Source organism: Callithrix jacchus, chromosome 4 (assembly GCF_049354715.1).
Source record: "Callithrix jacchus isolate 240 chromosome 4, calJac240_pri, whole genome shotgun sequence".
Taxonomy (NCBI): Eukaryota; Metazoa; Chordata; class Mammalia; order Primates; family Cebidae; genus Callithrix; species Callithrix jacchus.
This window is the reverse complement of record NC_133505.1, coordinates 43,900,134-43,920,835: the sequence shown is the minus strand read 5'-3', so window position 1 is coordinate 43,920,835 and position 20,702 is coordinate 43,900,134. Positions and strand designations below refer to the sequence as shown.

The 20,702-nt window shown below is 39.5% G+C and overlaps 1 protein-coding gene and 1 pseudogene across 8 annotated transcripts in view; one reads left to right on the top strand and one right to left on the bottom strand.

The window, feature by feature from the left end:
• The window catches only part of FKBP5 (FKBP prolyl isomerase 5), a 150,324-nt gene that overhangs the window by 104,110 nt on the left and 25,512 nt on the right, over nucleotides 1-20,702 (top strand). For 4 of the 8 annotated variants that reach the window (XM_035295441.2, XM_078369055.1, XM_035295439.3 and 1 more), the window contains exon 5: nucleotides 508-622. In XM_035295441.2, coding sequence (XP_035151332.1) covers nucleotides 508-622 — 115 coding nt within the window. The remainder of the gene's footprint in view (nucleotides 1-507; nucleotides 623-20,702) is intronic. The other 4 variants (XM_054253919.2, XM_054253920.2, XM_054253917.2 and 1 more) reach the window with 1 other exon arrangement.
• Nucleotides 11,303-11,928, bottom strand: LOC144582129 (large ribosomal subunit protein eL36 pseudogene; annotated as a pseudogene).

Sequence of the window (20,702 nt, the reverse complement as noted above, 5' to 3'; positions counted from 1 at the left end):
GTTGATAGTGATAAAACATCATTCATCCTCTGCTGAATGACATGTATTTGGCAAAACTTGATTTTTAAGAACCACCCTAGCTAGGTAAGATACACCTTGTATTCAGTCATAGGCCACATTCGTGAGATTTATTCTTACATTTTGAGAAGGAAACTCTAAATCCAGGGTGGGAAAGTCATGGCCTCAAATAAAATAATTTTATATCACTACCTTGTAGCTCTGGCTTTTTGCCCACAGGGTAGTTTTCCTAGTATTTCCTATCTTTGTACTGCAGTCCCTTAGGATATAGTCCAAGACATTATTATTACATGAAATTTGTTCCAAGTATAGAAAATATAGTGGGTTTTGTTTGCTACTTTTCCAATAATTAAGATACATAGATGAATATATATATATATTTTTAAACATTTATTTTATAAAATGAAAGAATTGGTTGCCCTTGCCTTCACATATATTAAATTGGCTTTATTTGATCTTTTCTCAGCTAAATTCCTTTTTGCTTTCTAGGTAGAGCTTCTTGATTTCAAAGGAGAGGATTTACTTGAAGATGGAGGCATTATCCGGAGAACTAAACGGAGAGGAGAGGGATATTCAAATCCAAATGAAGGAGCAAGAGTACAAAGTAAGTATTGAAGTAAGAGGGAACTAATCCTTAAAAGTTGGGCTCCATTTATGTGGACAAAATGGAGACTTTAAAAATAATCTTTTATATAAATGAACATATTGGCTGGACACAGTGACTCACACCTGTAATCCCAGCACTTTGGGAGGCTGAGGCAGGAGGATCTCTTGAGCTTAGGAGTTTGAGACCAGCCAGGGCAACATAGTGAATCCCCACCTCTACTGAAAACATCAAGAAAATTAGCTGAGTGTGGTGGCTCGTCCCTTTAGTCCCAGCTACTTGGGAGGCTGAGGTGGAAGGATCACTTGAGCTCTGGAGATCAAGGCTACAGCAGAGAGCCAGGATTGTGCCATTGCACTCCAGCCTGGACAACAGCAAGATTCTGTCCCCGCAAAAAAGAAAAAAGAATAGTTTCAGATTCAACATTTATTTAATAATAGTTTTATTTAGTAAATATTAATTCAACATCTACAGGCACCCTACCAGCCTCTACAAACTCAAAAATAAATACAAAGTAATTTCATCCACAAGAAATTCTCAATCTGTGGACTCTGGTGTGCCAACAACTATATTAGTTGCCTGATAAATTTGTTCATTTATTTTTTAACAACCTTAAGAGGTTAGATTTCTTATCCCCAGATGAGAAAAGTTAGTTCAGAGATGTCAAATAAATTGCCCAAGGTTACAGAGTTACTAAACACGAGTAGTAGATTGTAATCCCCTTTAGGACTCAGATCCATCTCATCAGCTATCATCAAGATAAAAAAAAAAATAGCTCATCATTTAGATTAATATTGGATAATAGTGTTCATTCTATTCCATATCAGGAGACCTAGGTTCAAGTCCTGCTTTGCTGTTCATTGAGTAACCTGAAGCTATTCAGATTATTGCTTCATTTGCTAAGTGGGAGTAGGGGCAGCTCTGAGGGCTGAAATAGCTGACTCTTCCTCCCTCCCAGAGCAAACTGTATATACCACTGTGTAGACTGTTTGTCACTTTATATTATAATCAGTATTTGCCCATTTCTCCCAGTATACTGTGAGTGCTTGAAGACCGGAACCTTTCTTCACCCTTTTGTTTTCATCCATTACCTGCAGTGCCTGACACACATTTGGTGTTTAATGAAGGCTTTCTGCATGGATAAATATTTGAGAACTGTCATTAGTGAGCTGAAATCCTTCAGAAGAGAATTATGGGAAAACAGAGAAATACTTCCATTAAGAACAAAAATCGCCGGGCGCGGTGGCTCACGCCTGTAATCCCAGCACTTTGGGAGGCCGAGGCGGGTGGATCATGAGGTCAAGAGATCGAGACCATCCTGGTCAATATGGTGAAACCCCGTCTCTACTAAAAATACAAAAAATTAGCTGGACACGGTGGTGCATGCCTGGAATCCCAGCTACTCAGGAGGCTGAGGCAGGAAAATTGCCTGAACCCAGGAGGCGGAGGTTGCGGTGAGCTGAGATCGTGCCATTGCACTCCAGCCTGGGTAAGAAGAGCGAAACTCCGTCTCAAAAAAAAAAAAGAACAAAAATCACATCACTCAACAAGGATAGGAACATGAACTGTTATTATAAAAGGTCTATTTAAAAGAAAGATTTCAAAAGCCAAGTATAATGGTGTGCACCAGTAGTCCCAGCTACTTGGGAGGCTGAGATGGGAGGATCACTAGAGGCCAGGGGTTCAAGGCTACCATGTGCTATGATTACACCAGTGAATAGCCAGTATGCTCTAGCCTAGGCACCATAGTGAGACCTTGTCTCTTAAAAAAAAAAAAGTAAATTAAAGAGTTCATTTAAAACAGAAAATTAGAATAGCTGAATTTCTTATTTTTAAAGTATATAATACTTTCAACCCATATTTTATTTCTACGAGTCTGGCAAATCAGTTTAAATTCTGTTGTTTTGGGAAGCAGTTACAAATACTGTGCTACTGCAATTGAAGTGTTTAGCTCTGTCATTTGGGATAATTTTTTTTTTAATAAATGAAGAGCTTTAAATATAGCATATCAGGGAAATAGCTCTAGACTAGGAGTTGGGAGATAGGATTCCAGTCTCAGCCGTGGCCTCAGGCTGGCTCCAACTAGACCTCACCCCTGGGAGTTAGCTTCTTTCCTATGCAGTGAGACAGGGTTGGACCCCTTGATTTTTAAGGTCCTACTAGCCCTAAAACTGCATCATAGAGTTCTAAATGCTTACAAAAGTTATAGGAATGATAGCAAATCATCTTCACTATATTAGTAAGCACTTAAGCTTGTCTATAATGTGTATTTTAAATTTTTATTATGAAAAATCTCAAATGTATATACAAAGATAGAGGTTTATTCCTATGGATACAGGAACTCCCTAGATTCAGTAATTTATAATATTTATTTTTAAACTGGAGGGTTTTGTCAACTAAATTAAGAGGAAAAGCTTTCTCCAATTATAGATAATACCACAAAATTACCACTGTGGAGATTACTTTAGAGCAGATTAAATTAAATCAAATCTTGCTTTTGGTAATATTTGTGATGGGAGTCAATTTTTTTTTTTTACTTTTTGTTTTGAAATAATTTTAGAATTACAGAAAAGTTGCAAAACTAGTATAAAGGGTTCCCTTATAAGCTTCACACAGCTTCGTCTAAACGTTAACATCTTACCCCTAATCACAGTGCATTTATAAAAATCAAGAAGTTAACATTGATGTAGTACTGGTAACTATTTTATAGATCTTACTTTAATTTCACCAGTTACTATATTACATTCCTGTCGTTTACTGGTCTAAGATCAAACTTAGGATCCAGCATTGTGTTTACTTTTTTGTTGTTGTTGTTGTTTTGAGATGGAGTCTTGCTCCATCACCCAGGCTGGAGTGCAGTGACACAATCTCAGCTCATTGCAACCTCTGCCTCCTGGGTTCAAGCAACTCTCCTGTCTCAGCCTCCTGAGTAGCTGGAACTACAGGCACACGCCACCACACCCTACTAATTTTTGTATTTTTAATAGAGACAGGGTTTCACCATATTGGTCAGGCTGTTCTCAAACTCCTGACCTTGGATGATCCACCTGCTTCTGCATCCCAGAGTGCTAGGATTACAGGCATGAGCCACCATGTCTGGCCTACTCTACTATTTTGAAGACAACTGATGATTTTGTAGAATATCTCAATTTGGGTTTCTGTTATGTTTTAAATTAGATTGAGGTTTTGCATTTTGGGGAAAATACCACTGAAGTGATGTTGTGCCTTTCATCATTATCAAGAGGTACATGATAGGGATGTCCCATTACTGGTGATGTTAACTTAGAACACTAGGTTAAGGTGGGAAACCATGTTTTGCTACTGCAAAGTTACTGTTTTCCCTTTGTAATTAAAAAGTATTAGGATGGAAGTACTATCTTGTTTTATATCACAACTTTACACATTCATTTTGGCATTTGTTGATTTTTGCATGCAGTAGTCATTGTGGCATTTGACTAATGGTAATTTTTCTGTTGCTATTGTTCTCTCTACGTTAATTGGAATCCTACTGTATATATATTCAGTTTATTTATATCAGTATGGACCTGTGGATATTTATTTTATTCTATGGGTTGTTATTCATTACTATTCTTATTTATTTTATTGTTCCTATTGTCCCAGATTTGACAATTAGAAACTCCTTTAAGTTTGTTTTTGTGTCCTTTCAATATTATCCCCATTGTTTTTTTTTTGGTTTTTTTTTTTTGTTTTTTTGCAGTTCCTTACTTCCTGGTACCACAAGACCCTCTTGGCTCATCTTAAAATTTTCCTGCCCTAGACCTCGAACTAACCATTTCTCCAAAGAGCTCTGACTGCTCTTATTGGAGAAAGGCATTTAGAAACCAAGATCGGGGTGCTAGGTTTGCTCCTGCTATGAGATATCATCATTCCCGGCCGGGCACAGTGGCTCACGCCTGTAATCCCAGCACTTTGGGAGGCCGAGGCAGGTGGATTACCTGAGGTCAGGAGTTCAAGTTTGAGATATCATCATTCCTAGACCCTCTTAGCAGACAGCAGTAGAGAATAAATATATAGACCTCAACATACATACACATATATCTGTATGTATCTATGATGCGTGTATATCTATTTTGTTGTTGTTTTGTTTTGTGTTTTGAGTCTCACTCTGTCACCGAGGCTGGATTGCAGTGGTGCACCCTCAGCTTACTGCAACCTCTGCCTCCCAGGTTCAAGTGATTCTCCTGTCTCAGCCTCCAGTGTAGCTGGGATTACAGGTGCCTGCCATCACACCCAGCTATTTTTTGTATTTTTAGTAGAGATGGGATTTTGCCATGTTGGCCAAGGTAGTTTCAAACCCCTGGCCTTGTGATTCTTCTGTCTTGGTCTCCCAAAGTGTTGGGATTACAGGTGTGAGCCACCGTGCCTGGCCAATCTGTACAGATATTAAAACCATGAACACACACTGGCAGTTGCAGTTCCAATCCAACACTGCAGGTTTGCTTGCCCTTTGCTTATTTGAAACGCCTTTCTCCAAAAGTAAGAAAGTGCTCTCAATTCTTCACAGCATACTCATTTGCTCCATAATAGTGTATATGTAAGGTGCTTTTGGAACTGCTAAGCTAGACCCCTGTGACAAACTGACTTTAGGAAATATTTGTGTTTAGTTCCTTTTGTCATCAGCCTTATAGTGTATATTCAAAACACTTCCTTCTTTTTCTTTTGATTTTATTTCTAAGCATATTGAGTAAAAAACACTCGCTATCTAACTCAGATAACTTCTTTCTTCCTCAACCCAGTCAGTGTGATTGTGTTACTCAGTTGTAACAAGTTGTTCATTTGTTACTGTTTATATTCCATTTTGGGTTCCTGCCATGTTCTGGTTAATTTTAATTGTTTGTTTTGTTTTGGATATGTGAAACATTACCATGATTCTAAACTATGCAAAAAACAATATACTCAAAAGTGTTATTTACCCCTTATCCCTATTAACCTGTTCCCATTTCCTCATTATTTCCACCCTGTTCCTGTCTCATTAATTATATCATTAGATCCTGGCTTTTCTTCCTGTATTTCATTATGTTTTATGTCATTTTATTTTTTCCGTTTGTTTCAAGAAAGGGAGCCAAGCGTGGTGGCTCACACTAGTAATCCCAGAACTTTGGGAGGCTGAGGCAGGAGGATGGGTTGACCTCAAGAATTTGAGACCATCCTGAGCAACATAGAGACCTTGTCTCTACAAATAATTTAAAATTTAGCCAGGTGTGATGGCACATGCCTGTAGTCCCAGCTACTCAGGAGGCTGAGGCAGGAGGATCTCTTGAGCCCAGGAGTTCAAGGCTGCAGAGAGTTGTGATCTCATGCCACTCACTCCAGCCTTGGCAACAGAACAAGACTGTCTCAATAAAAGAGAGAGAGAGAGAGAGTGTGTGTGTGTGTAAGGGAAGGAAGGGAGGGAGGAAAGGAAAGGAAGGGGAAAGGGAAAGGAAGAATGAGCAATGACTAATCTTTTGCCTTTCATCTTGTTAGAATGTACTTTCCTGGGAAATTTTAGAGTAAATGGTTGATTTTGCTTTTTCACTCAAAAGACCTTCTTGGTTTTCTGTGACAAATCTATTTTATAGAAATGTATTGTGTCATGCTTTCATTTATCAAGGTTAAAATGTCCTGGTTTTTCCTCCTTTATACAAGTTAGCTATCTGGGGGAGGAGAACAAAGATTACCTTAAAGGTGGTCCCCATCTAAAACCAAGATCTCCTTTTTCTTTTTGAAATCTCAGTCTTTACTGGTTTGCCTTTTGTTTGTAGCATCACCAAATACACTTAGATGCGAAACCAGATATAAAAACTGGAACTAGGCGGGTGTGGTGGCTCATGCCTGTAATCCCAGCACTTTGGGAGGCCAAGGTGGGCAGATCACCTGAGGTTAGGAGTTCAAGACCAGCCTGACCAACATGGCAAAACCCCATCTGTACTAAAAAAATTAGCCAGTCGTGGTGGCAGGCACCTGTAATCCCAGCTACTTGGGAGGCTGAGTCAGGAGAATCGCTTGATCCTGGGAGGCGGAGGTTGCAGTGAGCAGAGATTGTGCCACTACACTCTAGCCTGAGTGAGAGCGAAACTCCATCTCAAAAAATACCAGTTTTTAAAATCTGTAAAAGGGGAATAATTTTCACTACCACAGGTTGTGTGACAGTGATATGGTTTGGCTGTGTCCCTACCAGAATCTCATCTTGAATTGTAGTTCCCATAATTCCCACGTGTCATGGGAAGGACCCAGTGGGAGGTAACTGAATCATGGGGGCAGTTTCCCCCATGCTGTTCTTATGATAGAGTGAGTTCTCACACAATCTGATGGTTTTATAAGTGTCTGGCAGGGAAACCCTGCTGGCACTTCTCTCTCCTGATGCCATGTGAGGAAGGACGTGTTTGCTTCCCCTTCTGCCATGACTGTAAGTTTCCTGAGACTTGCCCAGCTATGTGAAACTGTGAGTCAATTAAACTCTTTTCCTTATAAATTACCAGTCTCGGGCTGTTCTTCAAGGCAGCACGAGAACGGACTAATACAAACAGTTATGAAAAAAAGTGTCAGACATTTAGTGGACACTTAATTTCTTCTACCCTATATATTGTGTTTCTCTAATTTGTTTTGCTTCCTTTTAATTAATCTAAGGAAAAAGATCCTTGATGCCTCTTTTTCTTCTTCTGTAGCCCAGGCTGGAGTGCAGTTGTGTAATCTTGGCTCACTGTAACCTCCGCCTCCTGGGTTCAAGTGATTCTCCTGCCTCAGCCTCCTGAGTAGTTGGAACTACAGGCACATGCCACCACGCCCAGCGAATTTTTGTATTTTTAGTAAAGGTGGAGTTTCACCATGTTAGCCAGGTTGGTCTTGAACTCCTGACCTCAGGTGATCCACCCACCTCTGCCTCCCAAAGTGCTGGGGTTACAGGCATGAGCCACTGGATCCAGCCAACTCCTCTTTTTTTTTTTTTAATCTCCTACATGTCGTCTGTCAGCATATCCTCTTGGCTCTACTATGGTTATTATAGACCCAATTTGTCTCTAATAACAGTCTTCAAATTAATCATGTATCTTAATAGTAATCTTATCTAAATCATTTCTCTAGGTTTGGGGGGAAGAATAACATTATGGACTCAAAAAGGCTTTTACTGAATTGTGAACTTTTACTTCCTTTTCATAATTTGTCTCTGTGTGGAAGAGAAAACTTACATTAGTTTGATGGGATTTATTCTTTCTCAAAGAAATTTTGATTTTTACTCTTTACATGAAGATCCTAATGCTTACAAGTCAATTTTTATAATCTGTCTCAGTATCCTTTTTCTTGTGTCAACTAAGATGACCATCTTGTAATTTTTATTCAAAGTTGTTTGTTTCATTTAAAAAGTCACTGTGTTCTTAGGTACCCTAATTGATACGATTGTGATGACTGCTGCTTCAGTCCTCATGCTTAAGTTTAATTCTAAGTCGTGGTTACATTGCTACTTTTAAGCTTTGCTTTCTTAGAAAATCTAATTTGGCTAACATAAGGTCTAAATAGCTACCAATTACTGTTTCCCCATCCCCTAGTCTCTCACATAGTCTGATTTGTCAACTTTAGTGGTTGGAAGAGGCCCATCAAAATGCTGGCTGTATGTGGTTCTCTTGCCTCTCAGTACTTTCAGCCACATTTGAATGCAAAGAATGTAGACAGTCAGCAGTATTTTTAAGTGTGAAATTTTCAGCAGTGTTCTACAGGTTCCAGTTATTTGCATGCCTCCTTTCCTTCTTCAAAGCTCACTGAAATGATAGATGGAGGGGACAAAGGTTTTCAAAAGGAGAAGAAATCAATAATATTGCTGGAAACGGGAGGAATGTAAGAGTGGATCAGAATTTCTGTAATATGTAAAGTCAATGAAGTTGGACCAATGGAAACTAGTCTCAGCAAATCCAACCCAAGACAGGTGTAAAGAGGACTTCCGCAGAGGTACATACCGTTCTCCTCAACAGGCTTAGGCGGAACTCCAAGCTCATAGTCAGCTGGTGTGAGGGAGCCCAAGTAGCAATCATCAGGGTTGTTTTTCTTTTTTTTTTCTTTTTTCTTAGTTTTGTCATCAGGGTTGTTATGAAACAGAATGAAACTACAGGGCCAGTAAATCTCCAGTGCAGTAGTTCTCAACTTTTGGTGAATTTAGAATTACCTGGGGAGCTTTTAAAAATTCTGATGCACAGACCAGTTAAATAAGAATCTCAAACCTCAGAAGATGGAACTTCAGGCAAAAGTACTTTTTTTAAAACTCCTGGGTGATTCTAGTTTGCAGTCAAGGACTGAAAACTACTAGACTAGGACCTGGCTGTGACTTTTTCTCCCAAGCTAAAACCAGCAAGGCCAGGTTCTAAAATAAAACAAAAATAATAAAATAAATTTAAAAATAAATAATAAAATAAAATGTGCCTCAAAGGCTCTAAATGTTAGGACTTGGACTAGGGAAAATGAATGTATTTTTTTAAAAAACTTTTAAAACAAATATAAAGGGGAAAAAAGTGAAAAGACAGCTTTTCACAGTAAATAATGCTAAAGTGTTTTGCTCCTGACATCAGTTTTTCTGTGCACATCATGCTCAGCTCATAGTAAATGCCTAACAAATATTTGTGGAATCTTCACCCTTAGATCCCCACAATCAGCCCACCCTTTTGGGAAAAGGCCTGCCATGGAAACATATCCAGTTGCTTAGAAAAATGGTGCCAGCTAACTATAGTCATTTGATCATTCTGAATCCTTCCTTTATAATACGGCCAAACAACAAAAAATCATCAGCAAATACCACAAAAAAAGAAGCACTGAACAGAAGAAAGAAATAGAAGAGAACTTTAAAAATACCAATGATTGTCTTCAGAAATCATTAATAGGACATCAAATTCATAAATCAAAAAGCCAGCTTCCTTGATAAGGAAAGGGAGGACAAGAAAGTTTCTGAAAATGCGAGCATCATTAATCAAAACTGAAACTCAAAGGAAGGGTTGAAGGGCAAAATGGACAGTCCCTGAAATCTGTTGATCTAAAAGATAGCCAAAGATTTCTCAGAACACAGATAAAAAGAGGGATGAAAAGTAAAAAAGAAATTAGAAGACATGGATAAAAAATCCAGGAGAGGTAATATGCATGTAATCAAACATGTAATAGAAAATTTCCAATAGGTGATAAAAGAAAAAGAATCTTAAAATTGAAAGGCCAGTTGATAGTGGTATCCAGGAGGAAGGAGTGGTTTTTCACCCAGATATATCCTGGTGACATTTCTGAATTCTATAGCTTACGAGAAAATCCTGAACTCTTCCAGGGAAGAACAAGCTATGTGCGAAGAAATAAGAATCTTACTACACTAAAGACAATACTTTTGATCATTGTCTATAGCTATGTGTATTTCAAACCTAGAATTCTGTACTCACCCAAACTATCATTTATGTATGAGAACAAAATTAATTTGCAGACTCATTCTTTTTGAAAAAAATACTGTGGGGATATACCAAAACAAACAAACAAAAAAGTCTAGAAGCAACAACTGAAGGCATAAGAAACAGCAAGAAAAAAAAATTTTCATATTGGATACATTTATCCTGAAAGATCTCTGAGGCAGTACAGCTGTAATGTTAAAAGTAATATTAATAATGCAACAATCTGGGCTGGGCACAGTGGCTCACACCTATAATCCCAGCACATTGGGTGGCCGAGGTATGTGCATCACTTGAGGCCAGGAGTTCAAGACCACCCTGGCCAACGTGGCAAAACCCTGTCTCTACTAAAAATACAAAATTTAGCCAGGCATGATGGGACATACCTGTAATCCCAGCTACTCAGGAGGCCAAGGCAGGAGAATCACTTGAACTCAGGAGACGGAAGTGACAGTGACCTGACTGAGATTGTACCACTGTATTCCAAACTGGATGACAGAGGGAGACTGTCTCAAAATAATAATAATATAACAGTCTGGATTCTGGGTCATTTTAACAGAAGGTGGTGAGGGTAGGAAATGAAGGGGAAAAGGCAAAATGTCCAAGATTATTTTCTTTTTAAAAAAATTTTTTAGAGATGAGGTCTCACTCTGTTGCCCAGGCTGGCATGCAGTGGCACAGTTGTGGCTTACTGCAGTCTCAAACTCCTGCCCTCGAGCCATCCTCCCACCTCAGCCACTGGAGTGGCTGGGACTGCAGGTGCAAACCCAGCTAACTTTTTTTATCCTTTTAGAGATGGGGTCTTGCTATGTTGCTCAAGCTGGTCTTGAACTCGAGGGCTTAAGAGATCTGCCTGCTTCAGCCTCCCAAGTAGTTCAGAATACAAGTGTGTACTACCACAACCAGTTGTCTCAATTTCTTGTTCCAGGGGAGACTATGCTAATTAATTCTTTTTTTTTTTTTTTTTTTTTTAATTTAAGACTCGGGGGACATGTGCCAGTTTGTTACATATTATCTGTGATGGTGAGGTTTGGGCTTCTATTGAACCCATCACCAGGTGGTGAACATAGTACCCAGCAAGTAGTTTTCCAGCCCTTGTACCCCTCCATCCTTTTTTGCTTTTAGAATCCCCAGTGTTTCTTGTCTCCATCTTTATGTCTGTGTGTACTCAGGGTTTAGTTCCTACTTAAAAGTGAGAACGTGGAGTATTTGGTTTTCTGTTTCTGTGTTAATTCACTTAGGATACTGGCCTCCAGCTGCATCTATGTTGCTGCAGAGGAATATCCTTTCATTCTTTTTTATGGCTGCATAGTATTTCGTGATGTATATGTACCACATTTTTTTTTTTTTCTTTCCAAATTTGTCCAGCTATTCTTTATTTTGGAGAAAGGGCAGGGCAGAGTGCTCAGTCCTTCTTGGCAGCAGCTGTCGTCATGGTGGCTAGGACATTGCTCAGCTCCTCTCACTTCCTCTTGGTGCATATGTGCCTCTCCACCCTTGTCTTGATGAACTTGAGGGCCCATTGGTCCTTGGAGACCTTCATTAACTCCATGGCACGCCGCTGGTATGGGGCGAAGCCACACCTCCCAGATCATGTCCCACACGAACTTGGTGTATTTATTTGGTCAGGTGCCCGCAGTGGTGGCTGTGCCTGGGCTTGCTTATGTTCTTGATCACCTTGTGGCCCTTGTTGAGGCCCATGGCCTTAGGGTAGCACAGAGCCATTGCTGCTGCTCTCCAGCGGCAGCCATGGCGGAAGGAACCCCACATTTTCTTTATCCAGTCCACCATTGATGGTTACCTCGGTTGATTCCGTGTCTTTGCTACTAAGAATGTAACTGTGCTTAAGAATAAATGCTGTGCTGGGCATGGTTGCTTATGCCTTTAATCCCAGCACTTTGGGAGGCCAAGGTGGGAAGATCACTTGAGCCCAGGAATTTGAGACCAAAGTGGGCAACATAGTGAGACCCCCATTTCTACAGGAAAAAAAAAAAAAAGCCAGGCATGGTGGTGCATGCCTATAGTGCCAGTTACTCAGGAGGCTGAAGTGGGAGAGTCACTTGAGTCCAGGATCACTTGAGTCATATTTAAACCACTGCACTCTAACCTGGACAAGAAAGCGAGACCCTGTCTCAAAACAAAACAGGCTGGGCATGGTGGCTCACAGCTGTAATCGTAGCACTTTGGGAGGCCAAGGTGGGTGGATCATTTGAGGTTAAGAGTTCAAGACCGGCATGGCCAGCATGGTAAAACCCTGCCTCTACTAAAAATAGAAAATTTAGCCAGGCATGGCGGCGGATGCCTGTAGTCCAAGCTACTTGGGAGGCTGAGGCAGGAGAATTGCTTGAACCCAGGATGTGGAGGTTGTAGTGAGCTGAGATTGCGCCACTGTACTCCAGCCTGGGTAACAGAGCAAGACTGTCTCAAAACAAACAAGCAAACAATGCTGCAGTAAACATGCCAGTGCAAATCATTCTTTTTTATAGAATGATTCCTTTTCCTTTGGTTGTATACCCAGTAATGGGATTGCTGGGTCAAATGGTAGTTTGATTTTTAGTTCTTTGAGAAATCTCCAGACTGCTTTCCACAGGAGCTGAAATTTCCAAACTAATTTCTATTCTTATCAACAGTGTTTAAGCATACCCTTTTCTCTACAACCTTGCCAACATTGTAATTTTTTGACTTTTTAATAATAGTCATTCTGACTCAGGTGTGAGATGATAATCTCATTGTGGTTTTGATTTGCATTTCTCTGATGCTGAGTGATGTTGAGCATTTTTTCATGTTCGTTGGCTGCTTGTTCATGTCCTTTGCCTACTTTTTAATGGGGCTGTTTGGTTTTTTCTTGTTGATTTGCTTAAGTTGTTTGTAGATTCTGGATATTAGTTCTTTGTCAGATACATAATTTGCAAATGTTTTCTCCCATTCTGTAGGTTGTCTGTTGGCTTCGTTGATAGTTTCTTTTGCTGTGCTGAAGCTTAAATTAGGTCTCAACTATCCGTTTTTCTTTTTGTTGCATTTGCTTTTGGGGACTTAGTCATAAATTGTTTGCCTAGGTAATATCCAGAAGAATATTTTCTAGGTTTTCTTCTATGATTTATATAGTTTGAGGCCCCACATTTAAGTCTTTAATCCATCTTGAGTTAGTTTCTATATATGGTGAGAGGTAGAGGTCTAGTTTCCTATTTGGATGCCTTTTATTTCTTTCTCTTGCCTGATTGCTCTGCCTTGGACTTGCCACATACTGATTGCTGTGGCTCAGTATTATGCCAAATAGAAGTGTAAGAGTGGACATCCTTTTCTTGTTCCAGTTCTTAAGAGGAATACTTACAACTTCTGCCCATTCAGTATAATATTGATATCTGGGTGCAGTGGTTCACACCTGTAATCCCAGACTTCGGAAGGCCAAGGCAGGAGGATTGCTTGAGCCTAGGAGTTCAAGACCAGCCTGGGCAACATGCTGAAACCTTGTCTCTACAAAAAAAAAAAAATTAGCCGCACATAGTGGCATGCACCTGTAGTGCCAACTTACTTAGAGGTTGATGGCAGGAGGATCACTTGAGCCTGGGTAATGGAGACTTCAGTGAGTTATGGTTGTACCACTGTACTCCAGCCTGGGCAATGGAACAAGACCATGTCTCAAAAAAAAAAAAAAAAAAAGATATTGTCATAGGTGGTTATTATTTTGAAATATGTTCCTTTGATGCTTAGTTTATTGAGGGTTTTTTAATAAAGGGATGTTGGAGTTTATTGAATGCTTTATGCTGATTAATTCTGAACATTGATGAAGATATGTATACCTTTAAATGATCAAGCTTTAATGGAAAGTACTAGTAAGAATAGCATGTAGAACTTCCAAACTACCCCATGTGGAGTAGGGAAGTAGAGGAACAAGGAAAACTTCACCAGTTGAGCAAAAATGATTTTAGAAAACCTAATATGAGAATAAAACCACCCATCAGTGATTACAAAAAATATGAATGGAATAAAGTCACCTATTAAGGGGAAAAGTTCTCATAAGGTGAGATCAGTATCTAGCTATGTGTTCTTTATAAATGAAACACCAAAATCAAAAAGGTACCAAAACTTCAGAATAGAAGCAAGATTCCGTATCTGCCCATATTGAGATCTGATAGAGCTGTGAGACTTTATATTTTTGTTTTTCATATGCTTTTAAAGTATTTATGAATGCCCTGGGAAATAAGTCCAGGAATAGAGAGCAAATTCTTAAAACCATTTTATTATATGTTTTCACAAAATAATGTAATATGGTACTTGGTCTAAAGTGGCCACTGTTTATTCTTTCAAATATTTTGGATTTATATAGTTTGTTTCTTCTAAAAAGGTATCTTCAAGTCTTCAGGTAGAATAAAATCATAATAGAAAATAAGTCTTTTTGGCCAGCCATGGTGGCTCATGCTTGTAATCCCAACACTTTGGGAGGCCAAGGTGGGAGGATTGCTTGAGGCCAGGAGTATGAGACTAGCCTGGCAACATGGTGAGAGCCATCTTTAACAATAACAACAAAATAGCCAGGTGTGCGCCTATAGTCCCCACTACTAGGGAGGCTGAGGCAGGAGAATAACTTGAGTCAGGGAGTGTGAGGCTGTAGTGAGCCATGATCACACCAGTGCACTCCAGGCTGGGCAACAGAGTGAGACCCTCAACTCAAAAAAAAAATGCTGGGCACGGTGGCTCACGCCTGTAATCCCAACACTTTGGGAGGCCACGGCAGGAGGATCACTTGAGGTCAGGAGTTAAAGGCCAGCCTGACCAACATAGCAAAACTCGTCTCTACTGAAAACACAAAAATTAACTGGTCGTGGTTAATGCAGGTGCATACCTGTAGGCCCAGCTACCCGGGAGACTGAGGCACGGGAATCACTTGAACACAGGAGGTGAAGGTTGCAGTAAGTGGAGGTTGCAGTAAGCCGAGATCGCACCACCGCACTCCAGCCTAGGCAACATAGCAAGACTGTCTCAAAAAAAGAAAGAAAATAGTCATTTGTTGTTGTTTTTGTTGTTACAAAAAAAAAAAGAAAAATCCAGCCAATTGGTCACTTACTTTAGAATAGTATTAAAAAACAAAGGTTCCATAGCAATACAGAATTTGTATAGCTTCCTAGAATGTATTAAAATAGGAATACTAATAGATTCAAAAAGGAAAATTTGTATAAATTAGTAAAAATTGCCACCCTGTCCTTAATGCCCTATTTTAAGATTAGCTATTAAATAAATATTTACTTGCTGGCCCTGAACTCTGTGCTGGGTACTGTGAGACACAAAAGAAGTACAAGATACTGCCTTTGCCTACTAAGAATTTTATTCATACTTTGACAGCTTTCTGTGTTGAGCCATTAAATGTTTTCTTAGAAATCTAAAACATGTTTAATCTTGTATAATTTACCACTAGATGCAGGAAAATAATTATAGCTAACATTCATTTAGTCCATCTCTGTATAGCCACTTAACAAATGTTTCACAGAATAGACACCCCAACATATGAATGAATGAATATCAGGTGCTAGATTAAAAGCTCTAATTCAGTATCTCATTTAATCCTCTCAATAATTATTATTTAGCTAGTATGTTATCCACATTCTGTCAGTGAAGAAACTGAGCTTCTCGCCTAAAACCATAATTGAAGTGGCAGAACAGGACTGGAATCCAAGTCTAACTCAAGTGCTATAGTAGTGTGAAGGGAAGAGTGGTGAGGGTTGGTGTTCGTGGAGAATTTGTTGCTGGGTGTATGCTTCTTCTTTAGACTAAGGAAAAGAAATCATTTGCATAAATGTTATTCAGTTCCAGGAGCCAGGTTCCATGCCTGTTAACATCTGTCCATCAGTTCTGTAAGCAGTCTCACAGTGGTGTGTGTTCACTCTAAATAGTACAAAACAATGCAGAAGAGGAAGGGGGACAGTTTGGGGGAAATCTGACCACCATGCATGAATATGTTTCTTTTGTTCTTCTGCTTTTAGAAAGCCATCTCTGCTTGCCTTTCAGGGGGTTATTAAGATCCTACTCTCTTAGATACTATGCTGTATTAGGCAGGAGACACAGGCAGAGAGAAGCCCATTTGGCATGAATTAGGCAACAAAGAAAACCCTTACCCAGTGGGAGTAACCTATCACAACCTAGTTTTCTCTGGCCAGATAACCAGTCTTGTCTAGTAGTAATGCCATTACAACATTCCCATTCAGATCCCCATGACCCAGTCATTGTTTTGAGAATGAGTGCAAAGCGATCAGACACCAACTACTATAATTAGAAAAGGGAAAAATAGACACTTACCAGAGCTAACGTCTTTAGGCTGGAGCATTTACAGCACCTTTTTTTTTCTTTTAAGTTATGGAGGCTTTCTCAGTTTTGCTTCCTAAAATACAAATTGCATGGTTTAGGGGTTCTTGCATTTCATTTTTGTTACTGCTATGCACTCTCTTTCCTTTCTCCCCCTCCTATTTTAATCGAAGTACAAATTGCTGTCAGCACATCCAGTTCATGTGCCAGCCACATTCAGAACAGGGTGTTCTGTGCTCTTCAAAACAAAATTGCTCTAGGGCAGTAAGAGAACAATAAGTCAGAGCTCCAGTTTAAGTGATGTTTTGCAGCTTGCTTGATGTGGTTACACTCCGATTGCGCAGCTAAGCTTGGGTAATTTGGTTTGGTTTGACTTTGTGGGGATTTGGAGGACCTCCCTCCCCCTTTAAGTTACATAGTCCTTAAGTCAAGAAAAAAAATGTCTCTTTTTAACTTGTTTATTTCTTTCTCTACCAAAAAAGCCCTAAGTAGAAGCATCCTGTATGTACTTTTATTCTCTTTGGGCACGTCATAGATGATTTACTTCCCGTAAATTATGCTTGTTGGGATTAGCAACAGACCTCCTGAGCCCTAGAGGCTGCACTCCCAGTGAGTCATGATGGTTATTATTAAATATTTATTAAGTTAGTATTTTACTAAAAGATGCCAGGTCAAAAAACAACCACAGGTCTTCCACAGCCAGAGCTGCCATGGTTTTTGTTTTGTATTTGGTTTGGGTTTTTTGGTAGCAGTTTTTAAACTAATATTAAAAAGAGTAAGTGGAGCTATAGGAGCTGTGCACATCTGCATCTGTTACCACAAGTGGGGCCCCTACTGTGGCAATCAGCAGTCTTTCCATGGCTCCAAGTGGTGTATGAGTTCTTGTCAGCAGTCTTGTAGACCTTGTCATATCAGTGTTCCAAGTTTAGAAACCAGTTAACCCAGCAATACCATTTGCTGCTTGTAGATGTAGAGAATCGATGGACTATATTCACCGTGAGGCTGATACCTCCTTTTACTCTGACATTCCAAATATTGTCAATATTACAAGGTGATGGTTTCTTATATACATATAAACTGGGGTGTATGTGTCTGGATACATACCCATTTAAAATTTTATAATGCTGCAGGGTCCAGTTTTGAGGGATTAGATTTATCAGGAAAAAAGATTGGTCCACATGTAAAGTAGAAAATACTTATAAGATCTATCACAAGTTTTTACTGTCCTATTACAGCATTAGACCCTAGTTCTGTCATTTATTGTCTCTCCAAGAGAGACTAGCTACAGTGAATATTTTGCTTTCTTAATCATGCCTTTGTTATAGTTTGATGTTGTTTTGGCCTGGTTACTTCATTTATCTACCCCAAAGTGTTTATTAGTAGCCACTGTTTTTTCCCCCTAATGATGGGTTATCACATCTAAAGGGAACTTCTGGAATTACTTATGTAATTTTAATATCAAATACATACATCAAGCTGAAAACCCTGCCTAGGAAACTAACACACAGGCAGGAATCCTTGCAGAGTCTCTGGATTTCCTGTTTTGAAAACACATTCAAACTTGATCAACCGAAAGCCACAACAAATGTACTGATAATTTCCTCCCCCACTAAATGTACTCTCCTTTAAGGGAGGAAGATGATACTTCCAACAATAAACTTCAGACAAAAAAAATTGTTAACTAAGTTGTAAGCTACTACGACAATAAATCTCTATACTTGAGACATTCCACAATACATGAGCTGAAATTTACTTTGCTCAGCAAATCTTCTTTTATAAAAGTGTTGCCGGATATGGTGGCTCATGCCTGTAATCCCAGCACTTTGCAAGGCCATGGCAGGTGGATCACCTGAGGTCAGGAGTTCAAGACCAGCCTGACCAACGTGGTGAAACCCTGTTTCTACTAAAAATACAGAATTAGCCAGGTGTGGTGGCAGTGTTTGTTTGTAATCCCAGCTACTCAGAAGGCTGAGACAGAATTGCTTGAACCTGGGAGGCGGAGGTTGCAGTAAACTGAGATTGTGCCATTGCACTCCAGCCTGGGCAACAAAAGTAAAACTCCTTCTCAAAAAAAAAAAAGCAAGAAAAGTGTTATCGTTAGTCTAAATTTCATTGGCAGATTTTTAAATATTTAGGAATGTAAACTTTTTAGAACTCTTAATCTCCTTAGAAACATCAATTTTTACTCCAGTAAAAATATCTTTTTTTTGTGGGGGTACAGAGACTCACTCTGTCACCCAGGCTAGATTACAGTGGCGCAATAACTCACTGCAGCCTCGAACTTCCAGGTTCAAGCAATCCTCCCACCTCAGCCTCCCAAGTAGCTGGGACTTAATATAGGTGTGTGCCACCACCCTTAGAGAATTCAGTAAAAATATCTTAAGCATCAGACTCCCTGTAGATCCTCTCTAGTCTGCATGTACACTCATGTGCTATATATAACATTTTGTTTAACAGCAGATTCCACATAGGACTGTGGTCCCATAAGATTATAATTCCATATTTTTACTCTACTTTCTCAATGTTTAGATACACAAATACTATTGTGTTACAGTTGCCTACCGTATTCAGTACAGTAACATGCTATACAGATTTATAGCCTAGGAGCAATATGCTATACCATCTTGATTTGTCTAAGTACATTCTAAAATGTTCCCAAAATGAGATCACCTAATAACACATCTCTCAGAATGTATCCCTATCCTTAAGTGAAGTACGACTATATTTGAAAATTTTAAAGTTGAATTGTTTTTAAAATGTTTTCCAATTCAGAAGAACTGTCAATTTCCCACAAGTTAATTTTTATTTTATGTAGAGCATTCTAAAAGTAAATATAACAGAAGGAATTATCAGCATCTGTGAGTGTAGGACATAAACTAAAATGCATATACCATCTCTACCCAGCCAGTCCAGTTCTGCCCAGCCAGTCCAGCGCTAGCCCTAGTTTGGAGGAGCCGACTCGAGAGTTAGGCCCTTTCTAGTTTGGCCCAAGTTTCCTAGACCCCGTTCTGTGTCTGCAAGGGGAATACATCAAGATGATATTAATACTGGTGAGCTAAAAAAGGGTAGGGTGGACTGGGCTTGGTGGCTCATGCCTGTAATCCCAGCACTTTGAGAGGCTGAGGCAGGTGGATCACCTGAGGTCAGGAGTTCAAAACCAGCCTGACCAACATGATGAAACCTCATCTCAACTACAAATACAAAAATTAGCCAGGTGTGGTAGTGCGTGCCTATAGTCCCAGCTACTCAGGAGGCTGAGGCAGGAGAATCACTTGAACCTGGGAAGTGGAGGTTACAGTGAGTCAAGATCATGCCACTGTACTCCAGCCTGGGCCACAGACAGAGCAAGACTCTGTCTCAAAAAAAAGGTGGGGGCAGTACTCATTTTGGCAGTACAGTTGGAACAATACAGAGAAGATTTAGCAAATCAGAAGAAAAAAGAGAGGAAAAGGGTAGAAAGTTTTAGAGCATACATGTTCAGGGAACATTTTGGCTCCTAGTGTCTACACCATTCATGTTCATTCTTCAGTTTCTCTCATTTCTCAGACCTGGGCTAGAGGTAATTCAATTAAATGATTAATTGCAGAAATTAGATTTGAAGCTGGTTTCTGGGCTCTGTTGATATTGAGAGTGATATTATCATGTCATTGAATCATAGAATTTCAGAGCTTCATTGAGATCAAAAGCAGAACAAGTTAGAACTGAATTTTTGTTTGAAGATAATAGTTGTCTTATTGGGCATGGAATGAGTATTACAGAATGAGTGATTTTTAGTTTCTCCACAAGTTATTGATCTAAAGTAGATCAGTCAGAAAAGAAGCATTTTAGGAAATCTCTAGATGTGAATAGAGGCCATATATTACATAAGTAGAAATAAAGGGTGCGTGTGTGTGTGTGACGGAGTCTCCCTCTGTATCCCAAGCTGGAGGGAGCCTGGAGTGCAGTGGCATGATCTTGGCTCACTGCAACCTCCACCTCCCAGGTTCAAAGGATTCTTGTGCCTCAGCCTCCCAAGTAGCTAGGATTACAGACATGAGCCACTGCGCCCAGTCAGGATTTTCTTATGAAATCCAAATTATTATATTGCTTGGTCACTTATGCTGTCATACCAGCCATCCATTTTTCTTTTTGCATCAAAAACCTAAATGGAAAGAATAAATACCCTTAATACTAAAAGTAGTTGTAAAGTTTCAGAGAATTGTTTTTCCTAGAAATGTAAGAGTCTAGGCCAGACGTGGTGGTCATGCCTGTAATAAACCTGTTTCTGGTTTGTTACCTACTAGACTGATACAAATATCAGTAATTACAAGTTTAACTTGGAAAGAAATATGGTTGCTCCTAAACTTTCAGACTGGGTAGATGAAGCTTCACCAAGACAT